The sequence below is a fragment of the Papio anubis genome, chromosome 2, assembly GCF_008728515.1.
Source record: "Papio anubis isolate 15944 chromosome 2, Panubis1.0, whole genome shotgun sequence".
Taxonomy (NCBI): Eukaryota; Metazoa; Chordata; class Mammalia; order Primates; family Cercopithecidae; genus Papio; species Papio anubis.
In genome coordinates this window covers 141,211,166-141,229,933 of record NC_044977.1, presented here as the reverse complement: position 1 = coordinate 141,229,933, position 18,768 = coordinate 141,211,166, and the positions used below count along the sequence as shown (strand labels likewise).

General features: G+C 37.6%; 1 protein-coding gene and 1 pseudogene across 4 annotated transcripts in view; both read right to left on the bottom strand.

Annotated features, from left to right (window-relative positions):
* The window catches only part of ERICH6 (glutamate rich 6), a 44,975-nt gene that overhangs the window by 25,444 nt on the left and 763 nt on the right, over positions 1-18,768 (bottom strand). For all 3 annotated transcript variants that reach the window (XM_021934745.2, XM_021934746.2, XM_017955791.3), the window contains exons 2-6: positions 18,022-18,079; positions 15,890-15,981; positions 715-777; positions 383-438; positions 159-275 (exon numbers count right to left, since the gene is read on the bottom strand). In XM_021934745.2, coding sequence (XP_021790437.1) covers positions 159-275; positions 383-438; positions 715-777; positions 15,890-15,981; positions 18,022-18,079 — 386 coding nt within the window. The remainder of the gene's footprint in view (positions 1-158; positions 276-382; positions 439-714; positions 778-15,889; positions 15,982-18,021; positions 18,080-18,768) is intronic.
* LOC101021563 lies at positions 7,468-10,029 on the bottom strand (annotated as a pseudogene). The gene has a single exon (XR_160146.5). The product of XR_160146.5 is annotated as a WD repeat and SOCS box-containing protein 2 pseudogene (transcript).

The following is an 18,768-nucleotide window of genomic DNA, read 5'->3' as shown; positions in this document are numbered from 1 at the left end:
ACTAACACAGTCACTGTAAGTGCTATTCTAAGTAATTGAGCTCTTTGGCTTTTTTTTTTTTTTTTTCCTTTTAGAGCCTTTTCACTGTCTATTGTGCAAATCACTATTTTTTATGTCATTTTAAAAGAGTAATAATAAAAAGCATGAATTAAAATCACCTTGAAGTTAATGTCTAAATTGGAGCTCTCTTCTTTGTATGCCAGAATGGTTGGTGGTCCAATGCTGGGTAACGTTCTTAGAGAAGGCTCGAATAGTGTTATGAAGTCTTCCTTAAACTAAATTTAAACAGAGAAAGGGGTGGCGAGGGGAAATAATTGAAGACTGAATAAGCCATTTTTACTATGAGAACAATGTACTAGTTAGCATGATAAACATTTCTTACCTCCAGCTCATACAAAATATTTAGTTTTGGCTCTTCTGGATTAATTACCCATTTTTCTGAAGAGAAAGAATAGATTTATAAGAAATGTTTAAAGCCTTTGTGCAGTGCATTCCACTTCTGTAATTTGGGGATTCACACCCACTATCATCCTCCTCGTTTAGCACACACACACTGTTCAGATGCCCTGAACCCTGACGTTTTTGCCACCTTCTTACACCTGTTCTTAGGCGAGTCCTTTTTCAAAGCAGATGGGCTCTGTGCAAGTTCAGGTGATTCCCTACTGGTAGTTTACCTTTGCCAGCAAAAGGAGGTGATGCCAAACATGTATTTACCTCTTAACTTAGATGCCAGACATTGAGGTTCAGCTTTCTTCACTTTAGAGGCTGTTTTCTTCCCTGTGAAAACAGTGTACATGTGTCATCAATCCGACAAAGTAGAAAAGAAGCTGAATATAAAAGAATATACATCTCTTGGAAAAATAAGTGCCCTTACTATGCTTCTTTTGTCTTTTAATCTTTTGTCTCTTTTTCCAAATAACATTTTGCCAACAATAAGGAATAAACAAAGGAAAGTTAGCATTCTATGTATCACATTTTAAAATGTTTCCCCTTCCTTTCTAGTCCTAGAATACAGTAGTCCCCCTCGATCTGCAGGGGATACATTCCAAGATCCTGAGTGGATGCCTCAAACTGCAGGTATACCAGACCCTACTATGCACAAATTTATTTTTCCTTCACAATTTTACAGATAGAAGATTCATTCTTACCATGTGTCTTAGCAACCTCAGTATGCTATTTTTTTCTTTTTTAAATGAAGTCAATAACTTTTACCTTTTCACTTAAAGGACACACTTTATGGATTCTCTTTGGCATGTCCAAATTGTCAACATCACTTATCTTGAGCTTTCGGGCCATGATTAAGAAACTGAGGTCTAGGTACAGTGGCTCACACCTGTATTCCCAGCACTTTGGGAGGCCAAGGTGGGTGGATCACTTGAGGTCAGGAGTTCAAGACCAGCCTAGCCAACATGGCAAAACCCTGTCTCTACTAAAAATACAAAAATTAGCCGAGTGTGGTGACGGGCACCTGTAGAACCCGTGGCAGAAGTTGCAGTGAGCTGAGATTGTGTTGTTGTACTCCAACGTGGGCTACCAAGCAAATATTTGTCTCAAAATAAATAAAATGAAATAAAAGAAAAAGAAATTAATGGTTATTTGAACACAAGCACTGCAATACCACTACAGTCGATCTGATAATCAGAAGGCTGCTAAGTGACTCCAACAGACAAAAAGATAATTCATGTCCCAGGCAGGACAGAGTGGGCTGGTGAGAGATTTCATCACTCTACTCAGAATATCATGCAATTTACAAGTTACGTGTTGATTATTTCAGAAATTTCCCACTAACGTTTTCAGACTGCAGGCAGCTGAAACCACAGAAGATGAAACTGTAGATAAGAGGGGACTATTGTGCTACAGATTAATATTTTCCTTGGTTATAATCATGCTTTGCATACCCTTTTATTTTCTGCTTATTTTAAGTACCATCAATCTACTTTACGTCTGTTATTCTTCATGAGATTTTTCAGGTAGGACGGTGCTGAGGATTCTAGTTCAAGACAGTGAAGTAAACCACCAGGATTACTCTATCTAGATTCCAGAGCAGCACTGGAAATGGGGAAGAAGGCCATCCACAAATCAGCAACTTTGAGTAAATGTCTAGAAGATTTAAAGCAGATGGGATTGGAATGATGAAAAACTAATGCGAGCAACCTATAATGGGACAGAGGCAAGGTAAAGAGGCTATTTAAGTGCAAGGGACTTATTTTCTTAGCAAAGCCAGGAGAGCAACGGCTGCTGTTGGAGACAGATATGCTTCAGAAGTTGATCCAGGCTGGGTGTGGTGGTTCATGCCTGTAATCCCAGAACTCTGGGAGGCCAAGTGGGGGATATTACTTGAGTCCAGGAGTTTGAGAACAGCCTGGGCAAAATATTGAGACCTGGTCTCTATGAAAAACTTGAAAAAAATTAGCTCATTGTGATGGTGCATGCCTGTGGTCCCAGTTACTGGGGGTTAAGGTGGGAGGATCACTTGAGCAGGAGGTTGAGGCTATAGGGAGCTGAGATCATGCCACTGCACTCAAGCCTGGGTGACAGAGCAAGACCTTGTCTCAAAAAGTAAATAAATAAATAAATACATACATTTTTTAAAAAAAGAAGTTGATCTATTTTGGGGAGGTGGGGGACAACGTGGATCATCTGAAAAAATTTTAAAGATGTTTCAGGCATCTTTATCTATAGAAATGCCAGCACAGGTATTTTAAAAAATTAATGCACAAGGATTTTTACTAATACATTATTTGTTATAGGGAAGAGCTCAAAAAGAAAAAAACAAAAAAACCAAACAAGAACAACCCCAATATGTCTAGCATTACATAAGTCACAATAACTGTATGTGAGGAAATATTATGCAGTTATTTCAAAGAATTAGGTCAATCATTCCTGACATGGAAAGATGTCCATGATGCATTGCTGTCTTAGTTCATTTGGGCTGCTATAACAAAATGCCCTAAACTGGGTAGCTTATGGGAAAGGAAAATGTACTGGGGCCCCAAACTCACTAAGCTAAAGGGAAAAGTCAAGCTGGGAACTGCTTAGGGAAAACTTGCCTCCCATTCTATTCAGTGTCACCCTTCTGCTCACTGAGATTAATGCATATCTGATTGCCTCCTTTGGAGAGGCTAATAAGAAACTCAAAAGATTGAAACCATTTGTCTCTTCTCTACCTATGACCTGGAAGCCCCCTCCTAGGTTTGAGTTGTCCCGCCTTTCCAGATGAAACCAATGTTTGTTACATATGTTGATTGATGTCTCATGTCTCCCTAAAATGGATAAAACCAAACTGTGCTCTGACCACCTTGGGCACATGTCGCCAGGACCTCCTGAGGCTGTGTCACAGGTGCGCATCCTCAACTTTGGTAAAATAAACTTTCTAAATTAACTGAGGCGTGTCTCAGATTTTCAGGGTTCACATTTTGGTAACCACAGAGGAATTCTGAGTGGAGGTATCCCTGATATTTGACAAATCTTCTATTGGTGGTTGGTACTAGCTTGAGCTATCTGTATGGCTCAAACCAATAGGACAATTTGCTGAGGCTTGGAAGTACCCCCTCCAGAGAATCCCTGATCTCAAGTTTGGTCATGATCCAAAGTTTATTTTGCTGTACAACTTCTCTTTTTTTGAAGTTTTACTTGCTTCTAACACAAGGAAGTCATTTTTGTCCTGCTTCTATGACACTGGAAGGCAGGTAACTATTTTATATAACATATATCTTTTATATAACATATATTTTATATCTTTACATAATGAGGCCACCTGTCTGCTAGCCAGGCCAAACCAAAAGTAGTGGTTGTTGCCTCATGCTGCAGTTCCATAGCTAAGGTTCTGCCTTATTTTTTCCACCACAACAGCCTGGGTTTTGTTCCTAAATCAAGCCCTTTCTGGTTTGATACTTGGTACTTCTGAAATAGCAGTAATTTTTCCTAGCTGAAATATGGTAATGAGATTTTAAAATATTTTTTAAAAAGAAGCTCAGTGGTTAAAATTAGCTTAATTAAAAGCTAACATCCAAGATGTGTGTGTGTGTATGTGTGCTTGTGTGTGTTTGTATTTAAAAGGCCTTCATGTTTTAATTTTTTTTCCTCCTAGAATCTTGTCCCTTTTCTTTTGAGCAAAAGTGTTTTTCTTCTCAGTTGACTGAATTCTGTTTTCTTCATTTACTTCTGCTGTCTCTCCTTTCTCTTGTATCCTCTGCTGCATGAGGGGCCTAAAATAATTTATAATAGCCCGGGGTTCCTTAAAGAAAACAGAGAAGGTACCCGACTCCCTTCGGAGGAGAACGCTGTTTTTCCCTATGGGAACTCCAAGAGTGTAAACAGACAAGTTCAGTTCAGCTTTTAAACTGCTTTCTTTGGTATTGTTACCTGATTTATTGACTAATATAGTTACTGCAACAGAGGCTACTCTTGGGTTTTTAAAGAAGGGTGTCGTTTAGGCACTTAGAAATGTCTTCGTTTAAAATTTTTTTTTTTTTTTTTTTTTTTACGTGCACTGTGAAAACATGATGTGGTCTAGCCTCATAATAATTCTCCCTTTTTGGAAACCCAGGATTTGGCATGGGCTTTGCCTAGAGCTCAGCAATCCAGTTAAAAGATAGGTAGTCACTGTCTAAATAAAATTGGTCTCCTTATACAAAACTATGAAATATTTTTATAATTTTATGTTTGATTTGGCATCCATCTTTAATCTCCCTCTAGCACACCAGACTTTTTCTCTCCATATGTTATGATATAAATTTTGCCATTTGATTTTCACATGAGTTGTTTCCTTTAATATGCAAATTTAAGTCTATTTAGCTGAAAACTGCCTAGGATTGTGAAATAGGTTATCAAGAATCTGAATGTCTAACATAGGGGGAAAAAAAAAGGTTTTCATTAATCTATAAGATGTACTTCTATTGGCATGCCTAATATATCTATGCATGTGTTTTGTACACAATGTTTCATTACTGGAAAGATATAATTAATTGGCTTAAAGAAAAATAAAAGCACTTGAATCGAATACTTTATCAGGAAAAAAGAAAAGACTAGTCAAATGCTTTTTCAAGTTTACATAACTTCAGTAAAATCTTTAATAAATAAACTAGCTTTTCAATTATTGGTAAAGTAATATTAGAAATGTCTTAAGAATTGTCAACATACATTTTTGTTTGCATTTATTTAATCAAGCAATTTCATACTTATCCCTGCCAAATACTGTAAGATGTCAAAATCTGACATAGGGGTTACAAAACTATAAACCCAGCCCAAGGCAAAATGATCTTTGCTTGTATAATCTTTAATAAGTAAGATATTGATATTGATTTAATAAAAAATAGCTACATCTTAAATTTAGTAAGATTACCATAACTTCTAATCTTGTGGTTTTAGGCAGTCTGGTCCACAGGCAGTAAGGTTTGTTTTGGGAAAGGACCGTTATCATCTTTGTTTCAAAGCTAAATTATAAACTAAGTTCCTCCCAAAGCTAGTTCAGCCTATGCCCAGGAATGAACAAGGACAGCTTGGAAGTTAAAAGCAAGATGGAATCAGTTGGGTCAAATCTTTTTCACTGTCTCAGTTATAATTTTGCAATGGCAGTTCCATAACTTTAAATGATGACTATCACAGCTTTCATAAATAATTCAGGTAAACAATTAAAATAATTAGGTAAATGTAATGGGATAAATACTTGCAGACAAATTCATCATAATTTAGAATCTAAAGTTAAATTATAGATATTTCATTATTTGGGTATTTTCCAATAAAAATATATTTGTAGGAAAATATTCTTTTAAAAAAAGGGTGTCCTTTTTAAAAAGGTGAATAATTTTTGTTTAATTCAAAGCTTATTTAAAGGCCATGTATTAAACAATGTAAAAGGAACCAGGAAATAAGAGAGATGTAAAGAAAGTTATAAAAATAAAGAGGTTTGTTTGCTTGTTTTTTGTAAGAAAGCTTAAAGAGAAATAATTTCAATGAGAAAGAAAGAATCTTGTATGGTAAATTTAGTCCTAGAGTAGAATGACTGATTGTTTAAGAGAGAGGGATATTTGGGACAAACCAGAAAGTCCAATCATGTCATGAATGGTCTGTGTAAGTCATGATAAGAGGATTTCTTTAAAAAAAGTTATATAATCAAGTTGTCACATTATTATTAAGTTTTGGTTTGCTTAGGAAAAAAGGCTGAGGTTAAATTTTTAAAAAAATTAAGGTTATTACATCTGTGTATCCTTCTGTATGCACTTTTAAAGTACTTACGAGATTGAGTTACAGGGCTTTGACTCTGTCTAAAAAGGACACCAAGTCCTGCTGAATTTTAAACACTGACAGCAATTAAGGCCCCATCTTCAGGCCTGGTAGAAGATGTCAATCAAAATAAACTGCATTCCCAAGACACAGGGCCAGAAATTAAAGCTATTCCACTTCTCAAGGCCCAGGGACTACCATGGAAGTGATGGGCCCGTGAGATTATAAGGGCCAATTTTGAGGGATAAAATAAGTTTAGTTTCTCTTTAATCATCAATGTCAAAAGCACACTGATATAAGACTAGCATATAGGCGCCTGTGTCAGTTTAACAAGGTTTTCATGAAGCATTAACCAATTCCTTCATAAAGTTTATACAGGTTACAAAAGGCTATGGAAGTTATATCTTATGGTCAAGAATAAAATTTTATAGATTATTTATAAAAATTTGAAAAACAAATTTAATTGGCTTCATGTTGCCTTTACTAGGGCTTATAATTTGGAAAATTAAGTCTCTTCTCTCAAAGAATGAAGGTTTTTGCTCTTTTTTTGAAATCCTTGAGTTATCACTTTGGTTAAATGAAATGACTTATTTTACAATAACCTGTGATCCTATTTTGTGATATCAAGTGTTTTAAACCTTTGATAATTGACAAACTTTCAAAATCAAATTATAAATTATGTCTTTTCCTGATCTAATTAATCCTTTAAGATATTAGGTTCTTTAAAGTCCAAAAATGACATATTTGGCTTATTTGGTATAAAAATTATGCAGGAAGCACTGTCAAATATAAAATGATGTTTGATTTTCTTTGGCCTGTATTTGTATAAATATGCTATTAGTATGTGTTCCAAAATTATGGAAAACTCCTATAATTTTGATATGAGTTAATGTACATTATCAGTAATAATTATAATTGTGTTAAATTATTGTGTACCACAGAGGTAACAAATTTTCTTGTCAATTGTGTCTTTAATTATGGCTGCCCTAAAACTTTTGTCATCCCCAGGCAATTGTTATCTTGTTTTTGTGCTCTTTAGAAGCACCAAAGTTTTATAGCTGGTTTTATAATCAGCTATAAAACTCTTAACAGGTGTTCTCAAATGCAGGTTTCTGATAACTTCAGAGACTGTGACATCAGAATAGAGGAAAAGCTTTCAGGACTCGTGGAAAGCTGAAATATTCATGAATATCAAGCAGAACAGGAATTAATTGCATAGACTAAGAGAAGTCTGAAGTAATCTTTTTTTTTCTTTCCTTCAATGAAATCCTCTTATTTTGAAAAGACATGTTTTTCTTCAAGCAACAAAGGTGGTAGAGGAAATTCCTCAACTTTCTCAATGAGTCCTGTCATTTTACACTGGCCTCCATAAAGCACCGATTAAGAAAGCTAAAGAATAAGATGTTGTATTTCTTTTAAAATAATTTAATATATATTAAATTTTCCTAAGGCAGGTTTTGTTTGAATGAGGTGTCTTGATTAGATAACTACACGCCACTGAAGGAGAACAGTACTTTTAAGGAGCTATTTTTGTTTTGCAGTAGAGTTGAAACCAGCTGATTAATCCAATGAAGTTAAACAGCAGAGACAGATCTTGTACATAAAAGTATCAGCTAAAGTCATGACTACACCACTTCTTTACACAATTAAGACATCTTTGCAACTGTTCAATTTAAGTACTATGGTTATTAGATAATCGAGAAAAACACAGTTGTAACTTAACATCTGTTGAGGTCTGGCCAAAACTATTGAGAAAATACAAATAAATATGGTGATGATAAATGGCCACTGATAACTCAGTAGCCATCTGAATAGTCATGCAGTTTAAGAATACATCCTTGTATAATCTGACATACAAATTTGTCATCTCCTGCACATGCACACCATTGTTAAAAAAAAAAAAAAAAAAAAAAAGAAAAAGCCAATAATAGTGTGTGGATCGGTCAGGAGCATGGCCTCTGATTCCCCTGTAATTTAGTTAAGCTAAATTAATACCTCATACCAAATGGCTCTAGGAAAACTGTCCTGAAAGTCAGAAGGGAGCCCAAGAAGAAAAGCACTTGGCTAACGTCGAAGCAGCTCTGACCACAGCAGGAGAGAACTTGAACCAATGCTACCACTGCATCAGTAACACAAGGATAGGTACTAGACAGAAGCCATCCTTCCCAGTGGAGGGAGTGTGAGCTGCTCTGCCACTAGAGAGGCTCTGGAGGTCTACTTACTTGTATAATCAAAACAACATCAGTAACTGCACTTTGAATCAAAACGACTAGAAAGAGTTCAACACTTGGTATTCGTAACTGGACTAAAGATTTAAGGTAAAGCTCTGTTGCCATGCAAGTGAAATCTCTTTCTTTAAGACTGACTTTCACATGCCAGGGAGAGAAAGATTCATGACTAGTATACTGGAATCTGGTTTTGCTACATTCTATTCACAATCCTGAAGAAATGCTATTTGAATCCAAGACCAGATGTTTGGCCCATTATTCCAGCACCTCCCTTTGACAGGACTATCTACCCTGCTACAAAGAAACACAAGATGTGGCATTGCTTAAAAAGTCCTGTATGTGAGGACTCTTTCATTTTCTTGGGGATTGGCAGTGCTAGGACTCGGTAAGTTGTTAGGAAACTTTGAAGAGCTTTCTGGCATAAGTGCTTCAGTGAGGACAGCACCCTAGGAGCTGTCCAGAACTGGACGTGGCCATCTCTTATCCCTGTGGCAATGACTCCACCATGCGGAAAAAATGTGCAGCAGCAAAGACCATTGGTCACAGGAGCAAATGCAATGGGAGTTTTCAGTTCCAGGGCCCAGATCCTGAGGAGTCTGTCATCTGCCACCGTGGCAAGGTACAAGCCTTCTGGAGAGAAGCACACAGATATCAGTGAGCTAATGTGGACATTACTGTCATCCATGGCGGGGTCAACCTGGGTGTGGTGGAGTGACCTCAGCCTTTCGCTGGTGTAGGGGTCCCACATAATCATATTGGTATCATAAGAAGCCGTGACAAGCAGGGCAGAGTTGGGGGAGGAGTCACAAGAGACAACACTGCTTTGATGGCCCTCCAGCTTCCAAATTAACATGTAGGACCTTATGCTCCATAGAAAGACCGACTTCTCTTCAGCTACAGAGCACAGCATGCTGCAGTCTGGGGAGATGGAACAGCAGTAAACCCACTGCAGGTGGCCCAATAACACTTGAATCTGTTTACTGTGTTTATTCAGGTACCAGATGCGAAGAGTCTTATCCCGTGATGTGGAGACCAAAATCAAACTGCCACTGGGTGTGAAGCTCAGATCTCTCATGACATCTTGGTGGCCAGAAAGATTCAAAACCAGGAGCCCTGTCTGCACCTCCCAGATCTTGATCTGCCCATTGTTGAGTCCCGTAGCAAGAACCAGGCAAGAGACATCAGGCACTTGGGGGTGGTTGTGTGCCCAGAGCTTCTTGCTGGGTGGGGAAGGCCATGGGCTGAAGGCCACCCCCCAGACAATCTGACCACAGTCCAGCATCTTCTCTTTTGGACTGCCCTGCCCTTTCATCTCATTTTTGCTACTTTGGTTTTTGGCTTCAAACCCTTTAGGGATGAACTGCTCCTCCAGCGGCCAGGGGATCAGTTTGACGATGCAGTGTCCTTGAGACCAAGCAAACCAGGAGCCATCTGGGGAGAAGGCGATGCTCCAGGTTTCACAGCTGGACTTCCAATCAAACTGGTAGGGGCACCCGGGCTTGAGTTCCCAATCAAACTGGTGGGGGCGCCCGGGCTTGAGTTCGGCCAGCAGCAGCAGTTCCTCTCCGGCCTCCATGGAAGACACGTGGCCCCCGCGGCAGGTGGCGGGTGCCTCAGCCCCCCGGGCCATGGGCCCTCATGCCATCCCTGCGCCACCCGCCCTGGCCTGGCCGCCACCACCACCCGGAGAGGCCATCAGCTGCTTCCCGTTCGAAGTAATCTTTTTAGCTTTTTGCTTAAAATGTTGCTGATCCTCTGTTTTGTTTTTCAGACTCAAGAAAACTTTTAAGCTATCTACAGCTTTTAACAATTGAGTAAAGTATACTCCTAAGAACAAAATTTGGAGTGTATTTGTTTTCTACCTGATTTCTCCAGAATTTGGAAACTATTTGTGAGCATTCTTAACTTATAGCAATACAGTTATTTGTATAAGTGCAATAAGAATCTGTTTTCATTTATGATAGAACACAGTTGGAGAAACTGATTAGTTTACCAAGGCTTTGACTGGAATGGTGTGCTTTCCTTAAGGAATCGAATTTGACTTATGGATCCAATAAAAGCCCTTTGGGAAAACTGGCCTCATACTTGTCCATACAGTCCCTGTACAGAGTTCCTGACCTGTGGTAAGTAAAGAATGTCATTTTCTGACAGGCCTAGGGCCCCCAAGTTTTATCTTGGAACTTCAAGAGGAGAGAAGATCACCCAACTCATAGGTATTTGATGGTACAAATCCATGGCTGGGCTCAACTTTAAAAAAAGTCTTATCCGAGATTCTTTCTACAGAACAAAAGTTGCATCTAAGCCAATTTAAAAGTTTATGTAAAAATAATTATTCTTGCTGCACTGTATACAAATAATTAGGATTTGTCTTTAGTAAAAATGGGAAACTGGAGAGAGAAAAATTATGTTTCCAAACCTATAGTATACTTGTTAGATTCTTGTCTTGACTAATGTTTTTCAATTTTTATTATTTTCTACAGTTTGGACTGAATTCTAATTTTTCTTGGTTACAAATCTTCAAAATAATGTTTTCAATTTTTTTCCTTCTTTTCTCCCCCATTTTCCCCAATTTGGGAATCACTGAAAACTAAGCTGTGCTTTTGTAAAGCCCTGCAAACTGAAGCTAGAAAACTTAAACTTTAGAAGAAAATAACAACAACCTTATTTACACACATAAGCCACTTTCATACCTGCCTAGTGATGTATGGATTTCAGAGTAATGTGGCCTATAGCAGTTTTCCAGGATTGTTCCTTTGTTTGTTGTTGTTTTTCTCCCTTCGTCCCCTATTTTTTCTTCACAGGACATGAGACTTCACAAACTGCTAAAACCGTTTTAGCCATGAAAGATCAGAAACAACCTGAGACCAGACTCATTTTTTTCTAAAATGCTTTCTCTGAGAAATTTTATTTTTAAAAATTTATTTATTTATTTTTTGGTATGTTTCAGAAAGACGAAACATTTTTAAAAGAAAGGGGAGAAGAAATGTGAATGGAAAATAAAAACTCAGGAACCCAATTCACTATGCCACAAGGAAAAAATTAAGCTAAAATCTGAGTCATGTAAGAAACCACCCTTTCTTTTGTTCTAAGCAGACAGCTACAGATAAAAAGTTAAATATCTCCATGGGTAGCTACTCTACGTTCACTTTATCTTATATAAAGCGCTGATTTACTGAGTGCCAGATGAATACATACTTGACTATTCCCCTATCTGCTCCTTTTCTCCTGCAACACATGGATTACCACTTCCTTCCTCCTTTCCTTCCGGCCTGCTTTTCCCCTTTAAATATTGAAGCCCTCAAAATCATCTTTGGAGGAAGGCAAAGACCATTTCAGTGACTCTGTCTTAAATCTCTTCTGGGCATGTCCTTAACCATGGCAAAAAAAATTTGTAAATTGATTGAAACCTGTCTCAGATACTTTTTGGTTCATAAGCAGCATCCCCACATCTTGGCAGCAATTTTCTGTCTTAGTTTGTTTGGGTTGCTATAACAAAATATCATAAACTGAGTACCTTATATAAACAACAGAAATTTATATTCACAGTTCTGGAAGCTGAGAAGTCCAAGATCAAGGTGTCGGTAGATTTGGTGTCTGGTAAGGGCCCATTTCCTGGTTCATATATGGTGCCTTCTAGCTGTGTCCTCACATGGTGGAAGGAATGAACTAGCTTTCTGGGGCCTCTTTTACAAGGGTACTAATCCCATTCATGAGGGCTGCATCCTCATGACCTAATTATCTCCAAAAGGCTCCACTTCTTAATACTATCACATTAGTGATCAGGTTTCAATATGTGAGGGGAACACAAACATTTAGACCATAATAACTGCTAAGTAAAACCAATAAAGAATAGATAAAACTGCCACTATTGGTGACGGAGCGAGACTCTGTCTCAAATAAACAAACAAACAAACAAAAAACCTGCCACTATTCACATGAAATGTAACTGTCCACTAGACTTTCAACTGACAAACGACTAGGATGAATAAGGAAGTACAGCAAGGGGGTCAGATACAAGATTGATACATAGAAATCGATAGTTTTCCTATAGACTAACAATAACCAATTAGAAAATACAATAGAAAAAAAGATTCTGACCAGCTGCAGTGGCTCGCACCAGTAATCCCAGCACTTTGGGAGGCTAAGGCGGGTGGATCATGAGGTCAGGAGACCGAGACCATCCTGACCGATGTAATGAAACCCTGTCTCTACTAAAAAAAAAAAAATACAAAAATTAGCTGGGCATGGTGACTCGTGCCTGTAATCCCAGCTACTCAGGAGGCTGAGGCAAGAGAATTGCTTGAACCTGGGAGGTGGAGGTTGCAGTGGGCCGAGATCGCGCCACTGCACTCCAACCTGGCGACAGAGCGAGACTCTGTCTCAAAAAAAGAAAGAAAAAAGATCCCAATGGTTGGTTACATCAATGAAAGACTATAAAATACCTAGCATAAACTAATAAGAGCTTTATGAGGCTCATATATATAGTATATACAATATATATATATACGAAGATCAGAAAAAAAAATGGAGAGGTACATTAGGTTCCTGCAAAGCAAGACTTAATATTAAAAAGGTATCAATTATTCATAAGTTAATCTACATAGTCAATGTAGTTTTGGTGGGATTTTTCAATGGAATTTTGATTCTGAAATACTTTTGGAAGAACAAGTGCCCAAGAATAACTGGGAATAATATTTTGAAAAAGAATAAGGAGGGGAGAAATTGGTTTATCATATATTAAATAAGTAAAACCATAGAAATTAAGATAGTGTGATATTGATATAGGAAAATACCAATAGTTCAGTGGAACAGAATATTTGTGTGTGTGTGGAAGCAGAGTGGAAGGGTTGGACTGGTTAAGGAGTAGTATAGAGACAAAATTTGGGGGAAAAAGGATGGTTATTTTCTTAAGCCATTCACAAAAGTAAAGTCCATATTGATTAAGGTGCTAAAGATAAATAGTAAAATTCTAGAAGTTTTAGAAGAAAATGTAGGAAAATACACGTATATTCTTGAATTAGGGAAATACTTTTTAAACCACAAAATGTGAGAATCACAAGGAAAAGATTTACTTACATCAAATTTAAAATTATATATAACAAAAATGACCACAAGCAAATGTAAAAGACAAACTAGGAGGAGCAATCTGCAACATATACAACATTCAAAGAAGTATTACAGATATGTAAAGAGCTGCCAAAAAATAAACATCAAGAAAGACAAGACAACCCAATGGGAAAATGGGCAAAAGATATGAACACTGTTTGCTTAATTCCAAGAAGATAATCGAGTAACCAAAAAAATATGTTGGTATCAAGATGCTCAACCTTGGCAATAATCATAATAATTAAGAAATAAAATAATAATTTCCACCTACCAGACTGTCAAAAATTTAAAAGAATTACAATATCTTATATGGGAAAGGGTAGGAAAAGGGTGGTCTCAATAACCCTTTTGATGGAAGCATATGTTGGGTCAGCTCTTTAGGAAGGTGATGATTAAAATGTGTAACTTTTCACTTAACAATTCCACTTTCTTGGCATCTTAGAGCAATACTCGGGTGTGTACACAAAGAGGAGGCAGCTTACTGTAACACTGTGGAAATGAATATCTGGGAACAATTTTATGCATCAGTTGGGGAATCTTTAAATAAATAATTGTACATCTATACTATGTACTATTATGCAACAATTACAAAGAATTTTTACCTGTATTTACTGGTAAAAAACTTCAAGGCCAATTAAGTTAAAAAGCAAGTAGAACAACAGATTCGGTGTGATACCATTCATGTAAATAACAGCAGCAAACAAAAGCGGCCACACTACTACACTTTTATACGGATATAAAAGCTTAGAAAAAGATTTGGAAAGATACACACCAACATGATAATAGTGGTGACATCTGAAACTGAGGGTAATAGTTGAAAGAAACTATTGTTTGATTTGTATCTTTTGACTTTAAAAAAATAAGACTATGTTGATGTTTTAATTACACCATTGTACCATTAAAAGCTTAGCAATGAAATGTGACTGTGGAGTATGATTCCATTTCTATTCTACACTTACTTCACTCTCTTTTGAGCCCACTCCAATCGGGCTTTTATCCCCACAGTTACAATGAAGCTGGTCCTATCCACATAACCAATGACTTCTACATGCTAGATCTAGTAGTTAGTTCTCAGTCATCATCTTCCTAACCTCTGAGTACCATTTGAGCCTGTTGATCATTCCTGCCTCTTTGAAATTTTATTGGTATCTAGGACACTTTCTGGTTTTTATTCTACATCACTGGATGCTTTTCCTTAGTTTCTTCCTCATGTCCCCAGCTTAACAATGGAGTGCTGCAGGGCTCAATCTCTGGGCTCTTGCCCTCATATTTTCTCAGCAGCCAGCAGTCATTAAAAATGCCAGTTGGATTATATCACTTCTCTGCACAAATTCTGCAGCAACTTCCCACCTCACTCCCAGTGAGAAAGATCTGGTCCTCAGATCTCTCTGACCTCATCCCCTAAGATTCTCCTTGCTTACTCCACTGTAGCCACACTGGCCTCTTGTTCTAGAAGGAGGTACTTGCTGTTCCTTTGCCTGGAACACCTTTCCTGTGAGATTGTCCTGGCTCATTCTCTCACCTCCTGTAGGTCCTTGCTCAAGCACCTCAGGTTCTCAGGAAAGATTTCCCTAGGCACCCTGTGTAAACTTGCACCCTACCTCCAACCCCCGACACTTTCCACCCCCTTCCCTGCTTTACTTTTCTTCTTAGCACTTACATCATCTAATGTTTTATATATTTACTAATTTATTCTATACATTATTGCTCTCACCATCACCTCCACTTCCCACACGTTAATATCACTGAGACAGGGGATTTGTTTGTTTTTTTCACTGCTGATACCCCATTACAGGCTAAACCTATGATAGGTACTTGGCAAATGGTAGGTGCTTGGCAAATGGTAGGTACTCAGTAATCATTTGATGAATAAATGACATAAAATAAAAAATAATTAAAATAAAATGTGAATATAAAAGATGAAAGGAAATATACTGGAAAAGTTAAAATTTTAATTATTACATTGTCTACTGCTCAGTGATTTGACATTTAAAAAGTGTGCATATGTTACTTTTATAATAAAAATAAAGATATGTATCAAAAATATAATGGCAGATTATTTCTTGATGTGAACATAATTGCTACCGTTTATTGAATACTGAAAATATTTAATCTTGTTTTGATCTTCATAAGAATCCTGTGACAGTATGACTATTACCAAGAGATGAAGAAAGTAAGACTCAAAGAGGGTAAGCAACTTGCCCAACATCACAAGGTTAGTATGTGTTGGGGCTGGGATTAAAATCTGGCTCTACTGGCCTTCTACACCTCTGATACTTCCAATATGCAATCCCTCCTCCCAGGAAAAGCTAAGAAGTCAAACTACTCACTTGATTGCACTTTATCCAACAAATCTTGGAGCCAGCTTTCTTCTGTTTGTACTGATATTGGAATTCCTGGAGACAAATTATGATGAATATTTCTGAAATTTTGACAAAAATGTTAGTTTTCAGTATACCTCTATAGTTGTTAGCAGGTCTTCTAAATACAGAACATTTAATAATCCATTAATTAATGCACATAGAAAATACTGATTTTGTTTTATTTGAAATATTTTCTTCTATTCTTATCTCTTCAGTAAAGTTAACTCAGTGTGTTTGCATCAAATCTTTTTTTGGGGGATGAGCTGGGAGGATAGCTTGAGCCCAGGAGTTCAAGACCAGCCTGGGCAGCATGGTGAGACCATGTCTCTACAAAAAATAAAAAGATTAGCCAGGTGTTGTGTTCCGTGCCTGTAGCCACAACTACTTGGGAGGCTGAGGCAGGAGGATGGCTTGACTCCAGGAGGTGGAGGCTGCAGTGAGCCATGATTGCACTACCGCACTCCAGCTTGGGAGACAGAGCAAGGCTCTGTCTCAAAAACAAACAAACAAATAAACCACGACCATACACTGAAGTGTCCTTGTCCTAACTCTAGTAATAGTAGGATTACCCAACTTGACTCCTCCCTGCCCAGACACTCCACAGGAAGTGACTCTAATAAGCCCCACCCACCTGTACAGGGATCATAGCAGACTCTCCCATGCAAGCTCTGTCAGAAAACAGAACTACTAAGCCTCCCAAGTAGCTGGGACTACAGGCATGCGCCACCATGCCAGGCGAATTTTTGTATTTTTAGTAGAGACGGGGTTTCACTATGTTGGCCAGGCTGGTCTTAAACTCCTGATCTCGTGATCTGCCCTCCTCAGCCTCCCAAAGTGCTGGGATTACAGGAGTGAGCCACTGCGTCCGGCAAAAAGTTTACTTTTTAAGAGACAAGTTTTACAGACATAAGATTATATTTTCTTGTCCATAGATTCAATCATATTACTGGTTTGTTAACATGGAAGTGTGAGTATTGTTTATTGGTTTTCAATTTTTAGAAACAACTCCAGAGCACTTTAATTATAATTAACAAGCCCCATAATATAAGCATAATAAAGCTTGGGAAAGTAATATAACTTTATGTAAATATATATTGCATTTTAATCACATCATATAGTTTGTTGTTAATAGGGAAAAAAGAGAGAAGAGAGATGGAAGGAGGAAGTGCATTAACATGTTAATTTTTCATAATAGTCAATAGATACTAAAACTGATAAATCAAGAAGTAGAGGTTTAAATACCTCAAAGTCCTAAATGTTAGAAAAACTAAAAATAATATAACTACCAAAGTGGAGAGGTGGGAATTCAATACATAAGAAATTGATAAACCAAGAAATGAAAACGTTATTTTAAATAATAATGGAAACAAAACTGAAGGTGAATGGGAGTAGGAGGAAAGAAGGGCATGGAGACTGTCACTTTTTCACCTTTGTATAGTCTGATTTTTTTTAACCATGTGCATACCTTATCTCTACTACAAATTTAATTAAAAGGATAACTAAAAACATCTAAGTGAGACAGAACAATTCTCCTTAAACTTAAGAATTTAAAAGTTGCTTACAAAAGCAAAGTTAGGGTAACTAGTAATTCAAGATCACTGACTCAGGTTTGGTGTGAGATTTCAGGGTGTATTTACAAAGATGTTCCAGAAGGCATTTCTCTGGTATCTTCTTCTTATAGTTAAAGTGCCTGAAGGCTAATAGCAATAAAAAGAAAAAGAAGAGACGGAAGGAAAAAGGAAAGGCCATTAGTTCCACTCTCTTCCACAAAAGGTGTCCCTGGTCACTCTTGCATTTAGCCAATTAAAGCCTATATTCTAAATTCTCAAGCACTTACAATTGTACCCATGACATATAGTTATTCTTTCATGTTACACTGATAAGTGGACATGTAATCTCTAGAGCTAGGTAATAAGCTGGGGATAAGTGGGAACCTTTATCTCTTCCAAAGTGTCTACCAGTGTATATTAAAAAAAAACTTTTAAAAATAAATAAGTCATAAATGCCCTGGATTATTTTACTCTACTTCCTAACATGTTTATTCAAAAGGTAAACATTATTGGGTTCAAAAAATGTGAAATTTGAAAACATTTTCTTACCTATCTATACTCATTTCGGACATGTCTTTCCTAAATGTCTGAAATATTTTAGGGAAACCTGTTGAATGAAACATTTAAAAATCAGCTACTCCCTCTAAATCAAAAGGGCAATTCTGCCCCCTCCCAGGAACACATGGCAAGGTCTGGAGACATTTTTGATCACCGCAAGGGTGTGTGCTCCTAGCACAGACAAGGGTAGAGGACAGGCATGCTGCTAAACATCCTATAATTCACAGGACAGTCCCCAACCCTCCCCAACAAAGAATTATCCAGACCAAAATGTCAATACTAGAGCTTGAGAAACCTACTCTAAAAGACTTCTCTGCTTCTTTTTTCAAGAAAGTGACTGGAGTGGCTTCAGTACAGGATGTTAAACACAATAGAGAGTTGGGTTTTTTTTTGTTTTTTTTTTTTTGCAGGACTGTTTTAGTAGTACAGCACCCTTGAGGCACTTCTCTGGAAATAATATGAGTGTGTGTGTGTGTGAGAGACAGAGAGAGAGAGAGAGAAAGAGAGGGGGCGAGGGAGGGAAGGAAGAGGGAGGGGGAGAGGAGGGAGAAGGGATAGGGGAAGAGAGAGAGACAGAGACTGAGAGAGACAGAGAGAGAGAGATGTAACGGTGTGAATGCACGCAAAAATGTTATTAAAATGAGCACTCCCATCAGCCTGGGCAACATAGTGAGACGCCAAATTAGCTGGGCGTGGTGGCGTGTGCCTGTAGTTCCAGCTACTCAGGAGGCTGCGATG